General features: G+C 40.8%; 1 protein-coding gene across 1 annotated transcript; it reads right to left on the bottom strand.

The window, feature by feature from the left end:
* Positions 1 to 10,286: 10,286 nt before the first annotated feature.
* Positions 10,287 to 14,390, bottom strand: irx1b (iroquois homeobox 1b). Its single transcript, XM_059349666.1, has 5 exons — positions 13,899 to 14,390; positions 12,841 to 13,083; positions 11,729 to 12,533; positions 11,508 to 11,568; positions 10,287 to 10,568 (listed from the first exon to the last, which is right to left on the bottom strand). Exons 1-5 carry the CDS (start codon positions 14,136 to 14,138, stop codon positions 10,520 to 10,522), a joined length of 1,398 nt encoding a protein of 465 aa, XP_059205649.1. The 5' UTR covers positions 14,139 to 14,390; the 3' UTR covers positions 10,287 to 10,519.
* Between the last annotated feature and the right edge of the window lie 4,745 nt (positions 14,391 to 19,135).

The raw sequence follows: 19,135 nt of genomic DNA, 5'->3' as shown, positions 1-19,135 counted from the left end.
ATTCATCACTTTGAGCTACCACATCAGCACAATGTCACTTGATACACTGTTAGGATAAAAATACAAATTATAGCTTCATTTTTTTAATGCATGAAACCCACTGTAATGATCTCTATTTTAAGGCTTAATAACAGGGAAATGTTACTGATAGAAAAAGCAGTTCAAATGCCACAAAGGTGATTTTTGATCATTAATAAAGTCAAGCCAAGGGCTCATTTCTTCCTCATGTGCAAACATCGACTGTATAAACCTTCAATGTGACACATTCCCTGCAACATTTCCCAGGTATTCCACAAACTGAGGCACAAATGACAGAAATCACATATGAATGAATTTGGTGCAGCTTCTCCGCCCCGCTCTAACACACCAGCATGTCTCAATGGATGCTGAACAAAGACGCAGCGAGTCCACAGCCCCCTCAGGACTCTCACAGCAGTACACTAAGCTAAGTTGCTACGCTATAACAAACCAGTGGATAAACATTGTTTCAAAATGGCTGAAAAGAGGCAGCGATGCGGACACTCGGAACCCTCCCTCTGTCCTAATCTGCTTCTTCCCTCAGATTATTGCCATGAATGGGCAGGCAACAAGAGAAAAGACTTATCACTCCCACCCTTTCATAGCATTTGTTGTGTGTATTTTCCCTGTATATTAAATTTGTCTCCTTTAAAAGGCATTGACACTGTTTGCTATTTGTCTGTACGGTACTCGCAGCTGCAACACGACAATAAACGCGGGCTAAGAAGCAGCACTCGGTAAACTCGGAATTGTGGAGCTTGTTGAATTACTCATGAGTTTTGATACTTTGCTTTTGTGTAAACGCTTAATTCCACTAATCCCTATGGAGGAACAGTGAATGGCGTAAATTCCCTATGATATCTCGTCTAGGCTAAACATTTGCTCACTTACGTATACATTGGGTACAGAAAATTATTCTTTTGACAACATTACAACAGATTTAACCCAGTGCCCCGTTTATCCTGCAATGACATGTATTAGCTTCATTGCATTGGGATTTCCATTTTAAATTACAGCTAAGCAGCTAGCACACACACACATGGATCAAACTAGGGCCCGAGCAATATGGCTGATACCGATTTTAGACAGGAAAGGCTCATTGGTTACAGATATGGTGGCCGATATAGTGAATATTTGAGCCTGTGTGGAATGTGCACCAATCTCGCACTGACAGGGTGATACAAATGTTCTCAGAAGGCTGCTTTCTTAAATAAATAAGAGAAATAATATTTTCAAGTCATAGCAGAAATGATAAAATACAGCAAAAAGTGATGGAATTGATCAATATATATTGGTTTACCCCATAGGTGAAACAGTGCAGAATGAAACAGCTCCTACTGCTGGGATTTATTTCAAATGTTCACCAAACATGCCCTAATATCTGACTTATACCTCACACCAATATGGCTATCAAAATATGTATTTAATATAAAACTAGAGCCAAGAGGATTTTAAATATAAAGCTGTCATAGGCAGTCATTTCACACACCTTTTTACACAAGCTAATATATGTGATGGTATGTTGGCACAGTTCAGGTCATCACATTGATTCAGAAACTTTGCACAAAAACAACAAAAGAGGTGCAATAAAGCAAATGTGTAAAATGAGGAGTAAAATGCATTCCATGTTAATATGTAACAAAATATGCAAAATCATGTTGAATGAAAGGAGAGGGGAGGGGAAGTTAGAAGGGGGGGTCAGTGGGCACTGTTTCCATGTGGTCCTAGTGCAAGCAGTTTCTCATTTTCTATATATAATGTGATAATGTATAATGTGATCCAACACTGCCTTCTGAGACAGTGTGGGGATATGTCCTCTGTGTCCTGCCTGTAAATGACGTCCTTGGAACATACAGTGTGTTACCATTTCAGAAGTGGTGCAGCACCTTCCTGCCTTTGGCTTCTCTGCACTCTGCTAGCTAAACAACATGATGACGACTGTTCCTAAATCACTTCAAGCATTGTTTTCTGCATTATATGTTCTGTGAAATAATGCATATCACACATAACATATACACCTATACCGATAGACAGCTATTTCTACGTTCACTCTTCTTCATTTTCTGAAAAAAGCTGTTGTGCGCAGTCATATAAATCCCTGTTCTGTCTTCACTTTCCTCTTTTTTCTCATTCACAGAGTATATGGATCATTCCTGCCTCCATCTCAATTCTGTCATAATTGTGACATCATAGCAAACAAGCAATATCTGCCGATAATATTTACCAACTTATATATCCGTTTTGCTGTAAATCATCCTTTTTTTCTTTTCTTTTTTTTGCAGCTTGTTCTTTATTTCCAGAGGTATATAACTCATAATAATTGTTTGTTTTGCTGTGGAGAAAATGCTAAATTTCCACATTTTAAGTGCATTAAAAATTCAAGAAATATGAACTGGCATGTTCATTATTCCTTTAGCTGTGTGTCAGGTCTTTTCTTCTCCGCACCCCTCGAGGTCAAGCTCTGCAAAGCCTATTTGGCAATCAAACACTGTCCCTCCCTAACCCTCTTTTTTATTCCTTTCTCCACAAACTCCTCTCTTGCCCTCTTTCTCTCCCCCAAGCCCTTTCTCTGCCTCATCATCCCCCCTTCCTTCTTCTCCCCTGCCCACATCTCTTTCTGTCCGGCTGGCCCTCTCAGTGGGCCTATAGAGTCCTAACTTGTCTACATTTACCCCCTGCCTCGGCTGACCAATGGGGCCGTTGCGCAAAGAGTCCCTCCTTTAACGCCGCGCCATTCTCCCCGAGTCAGCTCATGCTCTCTGTTTTCCCAACCTCTGACCCCAGGCCATGGCAACAGGGGCAGGAATGTCAGGAGTGATTGGCAGGATAAAGAGAGCAGCCCCTCTCTCCTGCACAAGCGGATTTGAGACACTTTGAGGGGCGAACAATGGCGGATTTGGGCTTGATTGGATCACTGATGAGCTGATGACTGTCAAAAGAGCACGTCGTCTTTACATAAGCCTGATTATCTCTGCGTGGCGGAGGAGCGGAGAAGAGCAGGAGGGGTAACTGCTGTGCTGGGAGGAGAAGGGGGACTGGCAGGGAGCTCACCCCCATGCAGAGTGCCTCGAAAGGGGATAGATGTGCACACGAGGGCCGGGCTACGGAGCCCAGGCCTCTCTCATCCACTGGGGGCCTTTAACAAATCTATTCAGGCAACCGGGGGCCCTCACACATGTGGTCATAATCACAGGAGGATGGCTGAGGGTGGGAGCGTGAGGGGGATGACACATGGAGGCAATCATTGTTCAATCCCTGACCATCCCATCAAGACAGACAGAGAGCGGAGAGAGAAAGAACGAGGGGAGGATATATAGAGAGAGAGCTGCTGACAGAAAAGAGCAGTGGGACAGGCAAATCAAAGACAAATCCCTTCATAATCTACCTCTTTAATGGGGATTAGAACTCAGCATAGAGCCCATATCAGAATACCAAAGCACCAATGAGCACTCTATTCATAGTGAGAGTTTGAGGGGCTGATACAACTCTAAAAAAGTGTTATTCAGAAGTGTTGGTGCAACCCGTTCTCATCCTGCCTCGTCAGATACAGATGCTCAAACCAACCCCGGACTTTGAGCAAAGGAGGCAGGTGCTCATGTCCCGTGTGAAACCAAGAGTCATTTACATTTAGTCATTTAGCAGACGCTTTTATCCAAAGCGACTTACAGGAAGAATAAAAGCAAACAATCAAGGTATAGTGCAATAAGAGCTATTAGTGCTAGTGACAATTCTTTGAGGAGTAGAATTATCATGTGGTCTAGGAGAGAAGATGCTCTCTGAAGAGCTGGGTCTTCAGGAGTCAGGAGTCAGTGTTGTTATTTGGCGCAATCCTGAATAACTGCATCCAGTAGATAAGTAGGAGATCAATGTGACTTTCTTATAACATTGCAACCCATATTTATGGAAATATGAACAACGGCAAGGCAGAAGATATGTGAAAGCATGTTAAAGCAAAGGGAGAATCAGGGAAATGGAATAAATCACGAAAAAGCTGCCATTAGGGATTGTGGGAGGGGTGATGGGTCAGACAAACACAAGACTTTCACCCAGACCGGTGTTCATGTCCCATGTGAAAAAAATAAGGTAAACAATGTTTTTTTAATTTTGCGGTCGCCTAACTCACCACTGTACCCATTTCACTTTTGATAGTTAAGTCAGCTACCTAACTACCTCCTTTCCGGCATTTACATGCATTTATTTTACTTTTTTAACACCTAACCATCTACTTTTTTTGGCCCTAACCTTATTAAAGTGGTTTTATTATTTTATTTTTTCAAAATTATTTTTATTGGATTTTCCTTTGGATTGGATGCATAATTATATCAGCTGTCAGAGCACACATCAGTTTATCCAATACATCCATAGACTAGGCAAGTACAAAATAAATGAAAAAAGTTATAGTTATAGTCAAAATATACAAAAACAAATCAAATAGAAAAAAAAAAAAAAAATGAATGAAGATAACCATATAAGAGAAAATTATAAAAAAAAAAAAAAAATGAATAAGTATTTTATGATTTTATTGACTAACATACTTATTTCCAGTGAACACAGAGGTTTATTTTGAAAAGCAGCTGTGCAGGTAACTAGCAGAAACTAACACACCATCTCTGACACTTTGAAAACCAGAGCCAAAGGGTGTCAAGTTGAGATAAAAATGTGTTTGTTGACCCATCCACCTCCCCTACAGCCCACCCTGAACGGACCTTAACAATCTTTATATCCATTACACCAGGGTTTCCCAAAGTGTGGTGCGTGGACCCCCAGGGGTGCACGAGCTGCTGATAGGAGGTGCACGAGATGAAAAATGTAATGGCGGTCCCCCAACACATTAAAGACACGTAAATAAACATTTCCTTTGTAAAATGAAAAAACAAAAACTGTAATATGAATTAATAAATAATTGCAGGCTATTCAAAATGCACTTCATCTTAAAATGAAGCGTAGAAGAAGTTATTTTTGTTCAATGCAGCCTCATCATCCTCTTTGCTCTTAAAAGTGGAAGCTTGAACAGAACTTTGTTGAATTATATTGAAACTGTGTTTTTCAGAAGAATTCAAATGCGAGAGTGCATTGTTGTGATGGTGATTATTTAATCATATGTGTGTTCTGGTCAATTTGAGCAGGATTAAACATGCCGCCTTTAATTTGGCTAAAAAAAAAAAAATTGCATTTTTATGCCTTTTGTGTCAGTATCAAACACTGAGGGCCGTGACAATGTATTGTATCTGACGAGTTGAGATTAAAAAAAAAATTAGTTTTGACCAATCCACCCCCCTAATGGTCAATGTGGTGCAGCACCTTACTGCCTTTGGCTTCTCTGCACTCTGCTAGCTAAACAACATGATGACGACTGTTCCTAAATCACTTCAAGCATTGTTTTCTGCATTATATGTTGTGTGAAATGGTGCATATCACACACAACATACACACCTATACCGACAGACAGCTATTTCTACGTTCACTCTTCTTCATTTTCTGAAAATAGCTGTTGTGTGCAGTCGTATAAATCCCTGTTCTGTCTTCACTTTCCTCTTTTTTCTCATTCACAGAGTATATGGATTCTTCACATTCCTGCCTCCATCTCAATTCTGTCATAATTGTGACATCATAGCAAACAAGCAATATCTGCCGATAATATTGACTGACCGATATATCCGTTTTGCTGTAAATCATCCTTTTTTTCTTTTCTTTTTTTTGCAGCTTGTTCTTTATTTCCAGAGGTATATAACTCATAATAATTGTTTGTTTTGCTGTGGAGAAAATGCTAAATTTCCACATTTTAAGTGCATTAAAAATTCAAGAAATATGAACTGGCATGTTCATTATTCCTTTAGCTGTGTGTCAGGTCTTTTCTTCTCCGCACCCCTCGAGGTCAAGCTCTGCAAAGCCTATTTGGCAATCAAACACTGTCACTAAAAAAATTAGTTTTGACCAATCCACCTCCCTAATGGTCAATGTACAGTGGCTGGCTCGTTGTCTTCCTCAATCGTGGCTTTTCACAGTGTTCTATTTTTGAAAAGTTTTAGGGCAGCTTGGGTGACAAACAACCAATATGAAGCATAAACTTTGAAACTCTGAAGAAGTTTCCGGCAGCCCCCGCCAGAAAACACTAATCATATTTTGGATCTGCTCACTTTTTCCACTCCTTTTATAACAAAACATGTTGTGGGCACGCTGTGTAACTGATTAAACGGCCATTTGATGTCATTTTCAGCCCCATCATGCTAAGCTCACTGATATCCAACTTTGAAAGAATACCATATTGTTTGGGGTACTTGGAAGAACAGTAGCGTGATCTGGCTGGGATGAAGTGTGGAAAAAGTGAAGTGTGTATAAGAGAAAGAGTGGCTGATATTCTCCTCAGCGGTGCTGATGGCAGTCTGTCAGAGTTGGCAGAGGAAGTGAAAATGGCCTCAAGTGTCTGGCTTCCTTCCATGCTGTTCTCACATCAATGACAGCTCTCACTGCATCATCTCTCTCCCTCCCTCCCTCTCTCTCTCATTTCCTCTCTCTACACTCGAGTTTGCTCTTTCTATCTCGTTTTCTGACTCTGTGGAAGGATGGATGGCTGGATGAATTAAGAAAATAGAGACTTTTTGAGCAATGAGAAAACACCATCAAAGTCAGGACTATTATTTTCCCACAGCTCATACATACATGTCAGGTTTAAAGCAGTATTTCAGCATTTTTTGGGGAATTTTTTTTCTGCTCTGGGTGAGATGAGAAAATTGATGTCACCCAAGTCAACTTTTTTTCAGTAAATATACCACAAACAGTGAAAACAGATAGCCTGGCTCCGTCTAAAGTTTTAACCCTCTCTTGTGTAAAATTTAAATTATTTCACAAAATGTCAAACTGTTACTTTAAGGTTGTCAATGCAGGGTTCCCATACATTTTCATGGACAAAATTTCAAATCTTTTACGTGACTTTTCAAGGACCCATGGTCAAATTTCCATGACTATTCACAACCTTTAAGTACACAGTAACAATGTAGCAACATAATATTAGCCGACATACTAGGTAATATGTAATGGCTCTCTAATGACAATACAATTTGTTTCACATTATATTAAATGTACCCTAATGTGACTTTATTCAAACAAATCAGACTTAAGGTCTGTTCAAACATAATGTGAGCTATAGCTGGTATTTATAGAGGGAGAGACGTGGGAGAAGATGAAGAAACGTGCGTGATAGTGAACAAAACGTAACGCATCAACACATATTAGCTACCTTACGTCAGCAGCTAAAGAAAATAAATCCTGTGTTATGTTGCATTACATGAAAGGTTATGCACGGAAGATTAGATAAGCAATTAAATTCTTAAACACAACTAAATTCCATGATTTTTCCCAAAACTTTCCATGATTTTGACTTTTTTTCTGGTATTTCATGACCATGAGAACCCGCTTCTATGTAAATAAAAAGGCCTAGGTGCAGTAGTGATATTGTCACTTTTGCCAGTGATAAGTAGCATAATAAATGACTAATAATATTTCCGTAATAATATTCCACTTACCCTCCCCTCCTCAAAGAAAAATCATTTGATTTTGAATCCAATAATCCAATCACATCCTCGGATTGATTTTCATCACAAAGATGCCAACACTTATATATATTTAGCAGCTGGATATATTACTGTTACTTTTATCTGTCTGGAGAAAAGAGGACAGGAATATCATTGTCAAATGTGAACTGTGTGCAGATAATAGTTTAGAGACTCTTTCTACTGCGACAAACACATTCAAAACCTCCTGAAACAGCTGCTACGATAACACAACAACATGAAAATGGCGGAAATAACGTTACACCCGATCATGATGGCTGAAGCTAAATGGCTAATCAACAAAAAAGTATTCGTTTTGTGGAATGTAATAGAAAAGTAATTATGATGAGTAGTGTAATGAATTACTGTTGGCAGGGAGTATAAGTAATAATTGGCATAAACAAATTCTACCGAAATATTAGCTACAGTTATATATCTGGCATAAGTTCTATCCTGCTGATGTTAAATTACAGCGTATTTACGTCATAGAGCACGTAGAAGCAGCCATCTTTAAAGGTTCAGTATTAAAGTTCTTAAAATGATGACATGGCCGAATTTGGGTTGTTGGTAGCATTTTTTTTTTAGATTTTGGAGGATTTTATGTTTTGTAAAATACATTTTTTACACAATCTATACAAAGATACAAATTAGTTTCCGGCATTATAAGGTTCAACGTTCTTTTAATCCTTGCACATTTCTACTAATAAAGGTAAACTAGATGTGTAATGAAGTCAGAACGGGGCTTGATGTAGAATTCATCAGTCGTAATGAATTAGTCTTCATAGCAACTTTTCAAAGATTTTTGCTGTCCCACGAAAAAGCATGCATCTTTTTATCTTTTATTCCAAGAATTTGGCAATTTGGGATCAATTAATAATTAATTTTTCAAATAACCCACTGGGTTTTTAAATGCATTTCTTCTTTTACTCCTTTTTAAGACATTTCTGTGCATTTCACTGCAATCAAGAATCCAAAATCACCAAATTTGGACATACATGGTTTGCAGAATGCAGCAACAACATGCAAATTTAGCAACATTAGTGGGTCAATGTCAGTGTTTGCCAGCTGAAATGACCACTTTAAGTACTGACCAATATAATGCTCACAACTTTACTTTCTTTTTTTTTTTTTTTTACATCAACAACTGTTATAAATTTAAAAGTGGACTTGCAGAAAGCTGTTATTCCTCAGTGGGGACACAGACACTCTGACAGCTGGACTCCTTAATTCTGCTCTACTTTGTCTGAGAGTGAGGTGGCAGCATTGAGTTAATCTGCAGGTCCATGAACCTGGTGGCTCGGAGTCTGTCAGAGTGTATCCTGCCTGCTCAAATCACTTCAAATTCAACTGTGTACTTAACTGTACCAGAGCCAGGGCCAAACCCAAACGCTAGATTTAGGCCAATAATAATAAAGTAAATACAAAAAAAAAGCTCCTTCATGAACAACTTGTCACTACGTTTTTGTTACACCTCTGCAGACCACGTCACCTTACCCAACCTGAGCCAAGATAAACCTCATTCTAAACCATTCCTGTAGACTTCCACAGCACCTGACTTCACTAAAAGGTCATTTGACAGGAAGCTCACAATCAGCGTTGAACTATAAAAAAACCCACAACACTTGCTTAAAATTCAACTTGTACAGATTTCTAGCATTGCTTGCATATAGAGCAAGATTGTCAATAAATCTAAATAGTGTGTGTACATGAACCTGAAGCTGTTCAGGCCCCTTGAGAGGCCAGAGGACTCAAATCATGCAGCATGCATGACCTGCTGCTAATCCAAGCATGTATATGGGAGCACAGCTTTGAGAAACACTCACTATTAACAGCCCCGAGACCCCCCACCGTCCTCCCCACACCCCCCGTCTTTGGGCCTGTGAACGTCAAGGATGGCTCAGAGTGACACACAACCCCCCCTTTTACCCCCTCTCCCCTTTCCACCCACCCGCCCCGCCTCCCCCCCCCCCCCCCCCCCTGAGCTGCCGCCCCCATACTGGCTGGTGGCCTTTCCTGCCGTCTGATCCATATTTCAGAGGCGGCAGTGGTGGCACTGAGGGGGTATAATCCAACTTTAAAGCAACGAGGCCCGGGCTGAAAGCACAGGAGCAGGTTCATAAGGTCCTGGAAATCTTCAATTTTCAATTTCCGCAGCGTTTGCAGTGGCTTCCAAGGCGCTGGCATAAGTCTCCGAGTTTTGGCGAGAGTGCAGATTTCAATAAGGGTGAGACTTTTCTTGCTAAAAGAGGGGCTGACACTGCACGCTTTAGCTGGCAGGGAGAGTGTGAAACATGCTAGACACAGTGCTGAAGGGGTCAATTAGAAGATGGCTGCACTGTGATCACCATTAACAAGTGGAAATCAATAATATTCTATATGTGTGTTATTGTATAGTCAGATCAATTTGAAAATTTCCCTTTAAATCCTCTGTGACTTCACTCTAAATTGAAATTATTTCTATGATGGGATTTATTCTAACGAGCACATTAAAAGTGATATCTGGCTGGTAGAATAATAAACTGTGAATTTGTATTATAAAAATAAAAATCAACACTAATATAAAGCTGACGGCAATACTATCTATATCCTGCGTCTTTGCCGATTTTCTTGACATTTTTGACACGACATAACCAATTTCCAAGTGAAAAAAATCTCCAATAATAAATGACTATAATGACATTTATTTAGTTCCCAAAAAATATATTCTTTAAAGACAAATTCATATCCTGTATTTACAATTTTTCCATTCACAACAGAAGAGGGCAAAGAAGAAAACGTAGGACATAAAAGAGAGATACAAGCAAATGTGTGACAAAAACAACCATCTCTTTTGCAAGTAGAAGCTAAACAGTAATACTATGACAGGTCGCACTGTCAAAAAATAGCCTTCGTTAAACTGTTCTCCGTTAAATAAAATTATTCCTTTCTTTCTTTTTTTTTTCTTTGTCTTCTCATAATGTCGTGGTGAGAACTCGCTGTGGTGCTGTCCCGTGGTGAGGTCTGCAGGAGAGAGGAGAGTCACAGGTGAGATAGGTGCAAAAGCGGAATACTTTCCTAAAAAAAATTGGGGGAAATATGTTGATGAAGAGTTTATTTTTTGCAAAAACAGATATCTGCGTTTAGATCTATTTTTATGAAATTGTGATGAAAACCTTTTTTTTTTGGTGCAGTCCAGTGAATATCAACAAAACTGTTGTTTGGTTGTTTCAATAAGATATATTACATTTTTGTAATTGTCCTAAATAATGTATTTTAGATAGATAGATAGATAGATAGATAGATAGATAGATAGATAGATAGATAGATAGATAGATATACTTTATTTATCCCAAGCTGGGAAATTACAGTTTTATAGTGAAATCAAGGGGAAAATCGATTAAAATTGTGTTATTTTATTGATTTTAAGAAATGCTTTTATCTGTTTTTACAAATAAACTCTTGCTGTATACTTTATAATACACCTGTTCTTATACCATGAGCTTCGTTTTTTAAAGACCATCCATTTATGCAAATTTAAAAAACAATAGGTAAATAGTTTTATGTCCTTTCACCCTCCACTACATCCCTGATGTTGCTATCAGCGGTTTCTTTGACATACATTAGCTGCATTCACTGAGGGGGCGTGAATAAATGGCGTTAGATTATTTAAATGACATAGGTGGTGATAACTCAGCGTTGTTGGAGAGGGAAGGGGGTGGGGGGTGGGGGGGTGGGGGGGGGGAGAGGCCCCCCTGCAGGATATATTATTAGACTGCTGCCTGACGAGGCGTTAAAGTGGGGACTCAATCACATGATTTATGTGCTGAGGTCTGGCTTCCGTTCAGTCAGGTGTAACAGTGTTTACCTCTGCTTTAGGGTTCATTTAGCAGAAGACATGTGGAGAGAAATTGAGGTTGATAATGTCATAATGGCAAATTGATTTCAAATGCATGAGGTTACCTGTCAGTGATCAGCTGGAAGGGGGACTTGAGGGAATCAGGCCTGTGGTCGCTCTCTTCGTCTGTAAAAGGAAAAGCAAATAAATAAGAATGTAGTTAGAATTAAATTGTCCTTGTTAATTGAGCTCATATTGTCCTGGTAATTCTGGTGGATCAGTTCTTGGTGGAATATGAGAGGCCCATTCAGTTAACATATTAATTATAGTCATAAGCAGTCCATACCATCTCTTTTTGGACTGAAGCTCCCCGACGACTCTACATCACTGTCATCCTCCGTCCCCGAAGTTCCGGGCCCCGTCGCCGCCGCCGGCCGTGCGTCATGACGCGCAACCGGCACCGCGCCGTGGAGAGGCAGGTGTCCGGCCGGCGCCCCTCCGAGGAGCGACCTCATGTTCAAAAGAGAGTTGGCATTCAGAAAAGCCGCGTTGGCCCAGTTGTGCAGCTTGCCAATCTGGCATGTATAAATCCCATGACCCGGGAGTAAGGCCGGGTGGCCGGCGGAGGCCAAAGCCGGGTGGTGCGCATGGGCCGCGGGGGAAAGTTTGTGAGAGCTGTCGGGGGCCGTGGCGGTCTCAGCCAGAGACCAGATTTTGGGTTTGCTCTGCGGGGGTCTCTGGCACTCCTGTCTGCTTGGAGAATGATCCACTGCGAGTTTGACAACAGGCGATCTGTTGAGAGAAAGAGCCGCCTCCACTCCTCTCAGGCCCTCCACTGAAAGCGTCCTGCTGCTCTCGGAGCTCTTCGGCTCCGAGGCCTGCTCTCTGTCGGCCAGGCCCGCCTCCACCTCTCCCTCTCCCTTCACGGAGCCCTGCTGCTCCCCGGCTCGCTGCTCCTCGGGTCTCTCGATGTCGACGGTTTCCAAATCGATTTCCTCCTCTTCGTCTTCGTCGTCGCTGCCGTTCTTGCCGTGTTCGTCCTCGTTGTCGCTGCTGAAGATGCGGCCGTCTCGGTCCTCGGCGCTGCGGCCCCAGGTTACCTTGTTCTCCTTCTTCAGGCGTCTGCGGGCATTTGCGAACCAAGTCGACACCTGGAGGAAGGATATTTTTATTTAAATTATAAATCAGAATAAAATATTTGTTCCTTTCAAAAATAAAGCCGCACAGTGGGAATATGAAATGATTAAATATGTAAAAACCCCTTATTATTCTTCAGCTTTGAAATCAGAAATATCTGGAGACTTTTCTCTCTCGGGGTTAAAGTGTGTCAGTTCATGCATTATCTTATTAAATATGTAAAAATTACATTCATGAACTGTTAAAGGACTTTTTTTGAAAAACAAGGAAGTGTATCTTCACACACATTTCCCGCCAGGCCGCAGATGAAACTTTACCCACCTGTGTGAGTGTCATCCGGGTGATGATAGCCAGCATGATCTTCTCCCCCTTAGTGGGGTAGGGGTTCTTCTGGTGCTCCTGCAGCCAGGCCTTCAGGGTGCTGGTGGTCTCCCGGGTGGCCGTCTTGGCCCTCGACGGGTCCCCGTACGGATACTGGCCGTATGGGTAGAAGCCTTGAGCGGCGTGGACAGGTAGAGAGGCGGGGTGGGAGCCCGGGCTGTCCTTCAGCTCATACTGGGAGCCCTGAAATGTTGTTGAAGAGGTGACAACTTGTTGAGCGACTGAAAGTGATTTCTTCTTCAAGTTCAGAGAATGCGTCAGAAATCAATTGAATAATTATTTGCGCTGCAAAAAAAAGTTTTGTTTAGTTTTTTTTCCTCGTTTTTCTAGCAAGATTTATTTCATCAGGACATTTAGTAATTAGACCAATCCTGAATTAAGAAAAAACCCAATAATATAATAATCATTTATTATTTTATTATAAGAAGTGGTTGCCTTTTTAAATAATATATGGAAATGTCGATTTCTGGTTTCAATTTAACAAACAAATAAGGAATATAATTAATTTCTGAACATAATATTTCTTACATTATTTATTGTGTTTTCCTTATCAATACACATTTTTAACATGGGCTTCATGTTAAGTAGATTGCATCTAAATTATCACGGATTTCCCCCTTATAATTAACATAACACACGCAAGAAAATCTGAATATGAACGTTTAATTTTAACCTCAAATATGACGCATTTCTCTTACGTGTTATGATTTAATATTTTTCCATACAGAACTTATTTGCATATATTAAACATTTAATGACATATATAATGAAATGTTAACTTACAATGAGGCGGGTTAGACATAATAAAATTATTCTTTATTAGCGATTGTAAAGCCTGAAATAACCTATAAAAGCAGTTATCTGTATTTACACATCTTAATCTATTAATCTTTGGATAATAGCGCATTAGTTTACAAGGAAGCAGAGCTGAGCCGGACAGACAGACAGACAGACAGACAGACAGCAATAATAATAGTGTGAACAAGTAAAACTCTCACCATCTGGGAGATGAGGGCGAGGTCTGTGGCTCCGCTGTACGGCAGAAAGGCACTGTAGTTGTGGGGCGCCCATGGGCTCCCGTACATCCCCAGCATGGAGCCGACAGCCGCGGCGGTAGCGGACGAGCTCACGCCGCCTTCAGTGCCTCCTTCCCGGGCAGAGGCCGGCCGCTCGCCCGCGCCATACACTTCATGCGAGGCACTGAGGAACTGGGGGTACCCCAGCTGAGGGAAAGACATGTCCGGACAACGCGTACTGTAAATCTCCCTCTCAAAGCCAAAGTCACACAACAGCAAGAGGAGGAAGCAAGAGAAAAAAAAAAGTAGCAATCCCCAGAAAAAGAAGTAGAAGAAGATGAAGGGGGTGTCTAAATCACCAGAGTCCCCCTTTAAGAAACTGTCAAGCTTCTCCACTTCCACCGACCCGGAGTTGTATCAGAGCCGCAGTTTGGCACCTCGAGTGCGGAGTGATGCGTGTATCTGGCCGCGGGAGCTTCTGGATGTGGAGCTGACTGACTGATTGGCAGCCTACTTAAGCACCAAGCTCCTCCTATGCCCGGGGCAGGCGATTAGTGCATTGGTTAGCCTAGGTCGTGTGTGTGTGTGTGTGTGTGTGTGTGTGTGTGTGTGTGTGTGTGTGTGTGTGTGTGTGTGTGTGTGTGATCTAATTTCTGCAGTCTTCACTGTGTCTATACAGACAGGAAAACCTGTGAAGTGTGTGCAAGTGTGTACATGTGTGTGTGCGTGTGTGCAATGTGTATTTGCTTTTTTTTTCTGGTCGGTATGACTTTAATTAACAAACACTCTGTGCTTATAGACAGCTTCCTATTGTGGTGCACATATTGTTATGCTGATCAATCAATAAAATAAATAATAATAATTGCAATAATTATAATATTAATAATATAATATTAATGGTTTACACAACTGTTGGAATTTTAACATTTAACTGTATTTATTTTTATTTTTATTTTTTTATTATTCTATTTCTTTCTCTCCGCTCTGACAGCTGATCCGCAGGGTATGCCGGGACATTATGCCCAGCAGATGGGCCGGGAGGCATCGATATGCTCGGCCAGATCCGAGAGGAATGTCCGTGATTATCGACGGAAGTCAGTGGAGCATATTTTCAGAGCGAAGATAAAGGAGTGTGGAGGTAATGACAGAGATTGACGAGGATAAGAGATAGCAGAGATATGGAGCACACAGGAGCTGTGGAGTGGAAAATGACAGATGTTTGTTGAGAAGAATGGACTACTGTACTCTGCTGGGCCCAGGTATAAAGCCACTGATATTTTAGAATATATTTGTCCATTAAAAAAAAGAACTAAAAGTATAAATTTGAGATATAAGATGCAGGGAGATGTGATAATTTTACGTGAAAAATTGGATTGATACAGATGTTTTCTCATTGACAGGCTTAAGAATCAAAACGGTTTCAATCTGCTCCTTTGAACACACACACACACACACACACACACACACACACACACACACTGTCACACACACACATGCACATTGGGGCAGTGCTAATGAGGTTGAGCACCCTGCGCCCTGCTCGGTGGCCCTGTGGCCCTCCTGGGTTCCCTCAGAGGTTAGCTGTGTAATTACTCCATCCCCATAAATACAGATTCATCATTTCACACTGGAGCCCCTGATGAGCTTGGCTGAGCTGAGAGAGAGAGAGGAGAGGAGAGGAGAGGAGAGGAGAGGAAGGGGTGGTGGTGGAGGGAGGGAGGGAAGGAGGAGGAGGAGGAGGAGGAGGAGGGGAGGATCTAATGATTTAATTACAGTGCTTAAAGCCCACTCTGGCTAAGTGATGGTCCTCTCCGTCTCTTTCTCCCGTTCTCTTCCCTCCTCAGCGCTGGCACCTAAAGGGCTTTACTCATGAATCTCAAAGCTGTTTTCCTAAACACATATTATGACGAGCAGCTCCGCCGCCACCACCACCACTGCTGCTGCTGCTCCTGATGTGTGTGTGTGTGTGTATATGAGTGTGTGTGAGAAACAGAGAGAGGGAGAGAGAGAGAGAGAGGATGCTTAATCTCCATGGCATTTTAAATGGCATTCATGGAGAGCGACTCTATCCTCATTGCCAAGGTAAATGGAGCCAGGGGACTCTCCATTTCAGCTCGATAAAAGAGCAATGTTAAAGACCCTCACCATTTCTCCCTCTCTCTCTCCATCCCGCTCTCTCTCTCCCTCCCTCTGTCTCGTTTCTCACTTAAAATTAATGTTTTTCTCATGACAGGGGAGGGAAACGAGACATATCCACCATCTAATAGGATAATATAGCCCCATTCACCACCACCACCACCACTGCCACCCCTCCCTCTCTCTCTCTCCCTCTCTCTCTGCCTTTGTAGCTGCCTGATTTCCATAGTGTCTCTGTGGAGAGGCAGTTAATGAATTCCTCTGAGCTGGAGAAAGGGGGAGAATGGTTTGGCGGTTTAGAGAGAGAAAGAGGCAGGGATAGGGGGAGGAAGGCTTTGAGCTATGCCATTCAACTTCACAGCCTCGGCCTGCTTGTGCATTCACTCTGTGTGTGTGTGTGTGTGTGTGTGTGTGTGTGTGTGTGTGTGTGTATGCTGTGCTGTGCGTGCGTGTGTGTGTGTGTCTTTTAACATGAACCTGCTAAGACTACCAAATATTTAGACTGGCCTCAGACCTCTTTTTATGGCGACGGTGGATTGAGGGATCTCAGGAGGCAGCTTGACTCTATTTGAATCCCATTCCCTGCTATTAGCTCGGCCCAGACAAAGGAATAACTTACCGCAGGAAACATTCAAATAAAGTCCCACAATCCACTTGCACTGGCCATTTCCTCTTGGGTAATTTGCTCTGAGGTAAATGAAGTAACCCAAAAACAACACTTCAACAAAGGAGGGATGATAGCAATAATGCAATAATGATTAAACTATTGCCATTCATATACTTGATGCACGACTGCAGTTTCTCTTTGTGTAAAACATTGAATTTAGGCAGAGTTAAAAACTAAAATATTTCTAAATATGACTGTCATGTGATTACTTTTTTACAATTTGAGAATTAGTAATTACATTACAAATACTAATCCCTGTAATGTTCCGTTACTTTGACAGTTTGTGGGATCGGCTTGTTTGACATCTTGCATAAGTTTGATTGAGGGCTGATATTAATTTTGACTGTACGTTCAAAGACAACTGGATACAGCATTGGAGGCAGGGCCCTGTTCATTCCTATGAAAGTTGCAGACATCACTATAAGCCATTTGTACATGCAGCAAAATGGGACTCACGTTAACGCTCAGACTGTCCTTCACCGCTATCCTGCAGACGTAGTAGTAATTATTGACAGTGATGCAGAGTTTAAATGGTGGATATCACACTCGGGGTTCTTGTTCCGCGTGGAAGTGAACAATTTCCGTTTTTTATGTAATCCGGGCCTCACATGACCCTTGTAACTACTTCACTTCTGGCATTCAAATGCATGTATTAACTGTTTAAACTGTATATAACACCTCACCAGGAAGTTGACTGCAGCCTTTTTTACAACTGTGAACTGTACGTATTTTTTTAGACACTCGGTGGTACCGCGAGCCACGAATGGCTCATTTTGAGAACCTCTCATATGTTTTGTTATGGGTGGTATTAACAAACGGTCTATTCTGTTGTTTAGGTTGAAGATCTTGTTGGAAAGTTACTCAGTTGTGTATGAAGCTAAAAAAAAGTCAGACTTCCATCTATAAAACATCCATAACTTCCATAGATCTTCTGCACCATACACTGTAAAAAATATTCTGTTTAATTTATGGTAAAATACCGGCAGCTGTGGTTGCCAGAACTTCACCGTAAAAACTACAGTGAGTGGATTTTCTATTCTAAATTTAAATGTAAATATCAGCAAAAACTGTAATTTAGACTGAATATTCCCGTTATTTTTAGGGTAATTGTGTCATTCATTCACAAATCATGGTATTTCTCCATAAATTTTGCATGAAAAGGTATATTTTTACAGCAAAACTGTGTTTCTTCCAGTTTATGTCAGAAAAAAAGTAAAAGTTTTGTGCTATTCTTTGATTTACGGATATTAAAAGTGTCTAATATGGTGATATCAATTTTTAATTTTACGCCCTATTTCTGATGTATTTGACAGTGTTTTACTGTTCTACAAACATTTTTTACAGTGTAGAGCTAACACACTGGAGACTGCTGCCATTTGAGCTGTCAACTTCAGGTTTAACAATTCATTGAAATGGGAATTCAATTATTTAACCCTTAATAGGGCACTCATTGAAATACTTGCAAATTCCAAATTTCAACCCTAGAGAATATCGGAGGATATTACATACAGCCAGAATGTGTGAAAAAAAACATACGAAAATAATATTTTGAGAAAAAAGTTTATGAGATTAAAGTGGCAAATATACGAGAAAAAAAAAGGAGATTTATGAGATTAAAGTGGTGAATCTGGGAGAAAAAAAATTTGCTTTTTTTTCCACTTTTTTCTCGTAAATCTGTGACTTTTTTCGCACAGATTTGCCACTTTAAATCTCTTAAATCTGCGACTTTTTTTCTTGTAGGATTGCCACTTTAATCTAGTAAATTTGCAACTTTTTTCTCGAAATATTACCTGAAGTTAACAAATATAGTTAATTGCCTGATAAAGGGTTAATTGTGCGACTCTTCTTAACTTTTCAAAATTTTAAGAACCAAATGGATTAATTGCTGATAGGGAAACATCACCTCACGGGGTTGTAACACAAAAAAATGTATTTGCCAAGTGTAAGGAAAAGTCTTTTTGGGCCCCATGGCATCTTGTGATTGAACCGAAAGTTGTAATTCTGCAGTTTGGTCACTTTGAATATTGGCCATCGGTGTTTTTCCCAGTGGGCTTTGGAAATATGTTAACTTAATGCAGGGGCCAAGGGGGAAATCACTCCATATATACTAAGGCACTATGTTTACTTTCTGCCACTTTAGAGTAAATATGCTTTCTGCGAACAATCCCACAATGCAACGGGTTGCACTACAGTTACTCTACACCTGTCAATGATGACACAAAATGACAACAATTTAAAAAATGCCCAAAATGCCAATATGACTCATGACAGAGTGTGCGTAATGAGAGGCAACACATTTTCATGCCAAAAATATTACGATGTTTTCATGATATCAATTGAACTTGCTGAGACACTTCTATTAGAGCTATATAATTAAGGATGTCCCCTGTGACTCATTAAAATAAAACTGATTGAA

The sequence above is a fragment of the Centropristis striata genome, chromosome 14, assembly GCF_030273125.1.
Source record: "Centropristis striata isolate RG_2023a ecotype Rhode Island chromosome 14, C.striata_1.0, whole genome shotgun sequence".
NCBI lineage: Eukaryota > Metazoa > Chordata > Actinopteri > Perciformes > Serranidae > Centropristis > Centropristis striata.
This window is presented reverse-complemented; position numbering and strand designations above follow the sequence as displayed.

Excerpts from the sequence above, each read along its gene's own strand:
- irx1b (XM_059349666.1), bottom strand. The coding sequence starts at position 14,138 with ATGTCTTTCCCTCAGCTGGGGTACCCCCAGTTCCTCAGTGCCTCGCAT. Across the intron at positions 11,569-11,728 it reads CTTCAGTCCAAAAAGAGATG|ACGAAGAGAGCGACCACAGG; the intron begins GTATGGACTGCT and ends TTCCTTTTACAG. Across the intron at positions 10,569-11,507 it reads TTCCAGCTGATCACTGACAG|ACCTCACCACGGGACAGCAC; the intron begins GTAACCTCATGC and ends TCTCTCCTGCAG.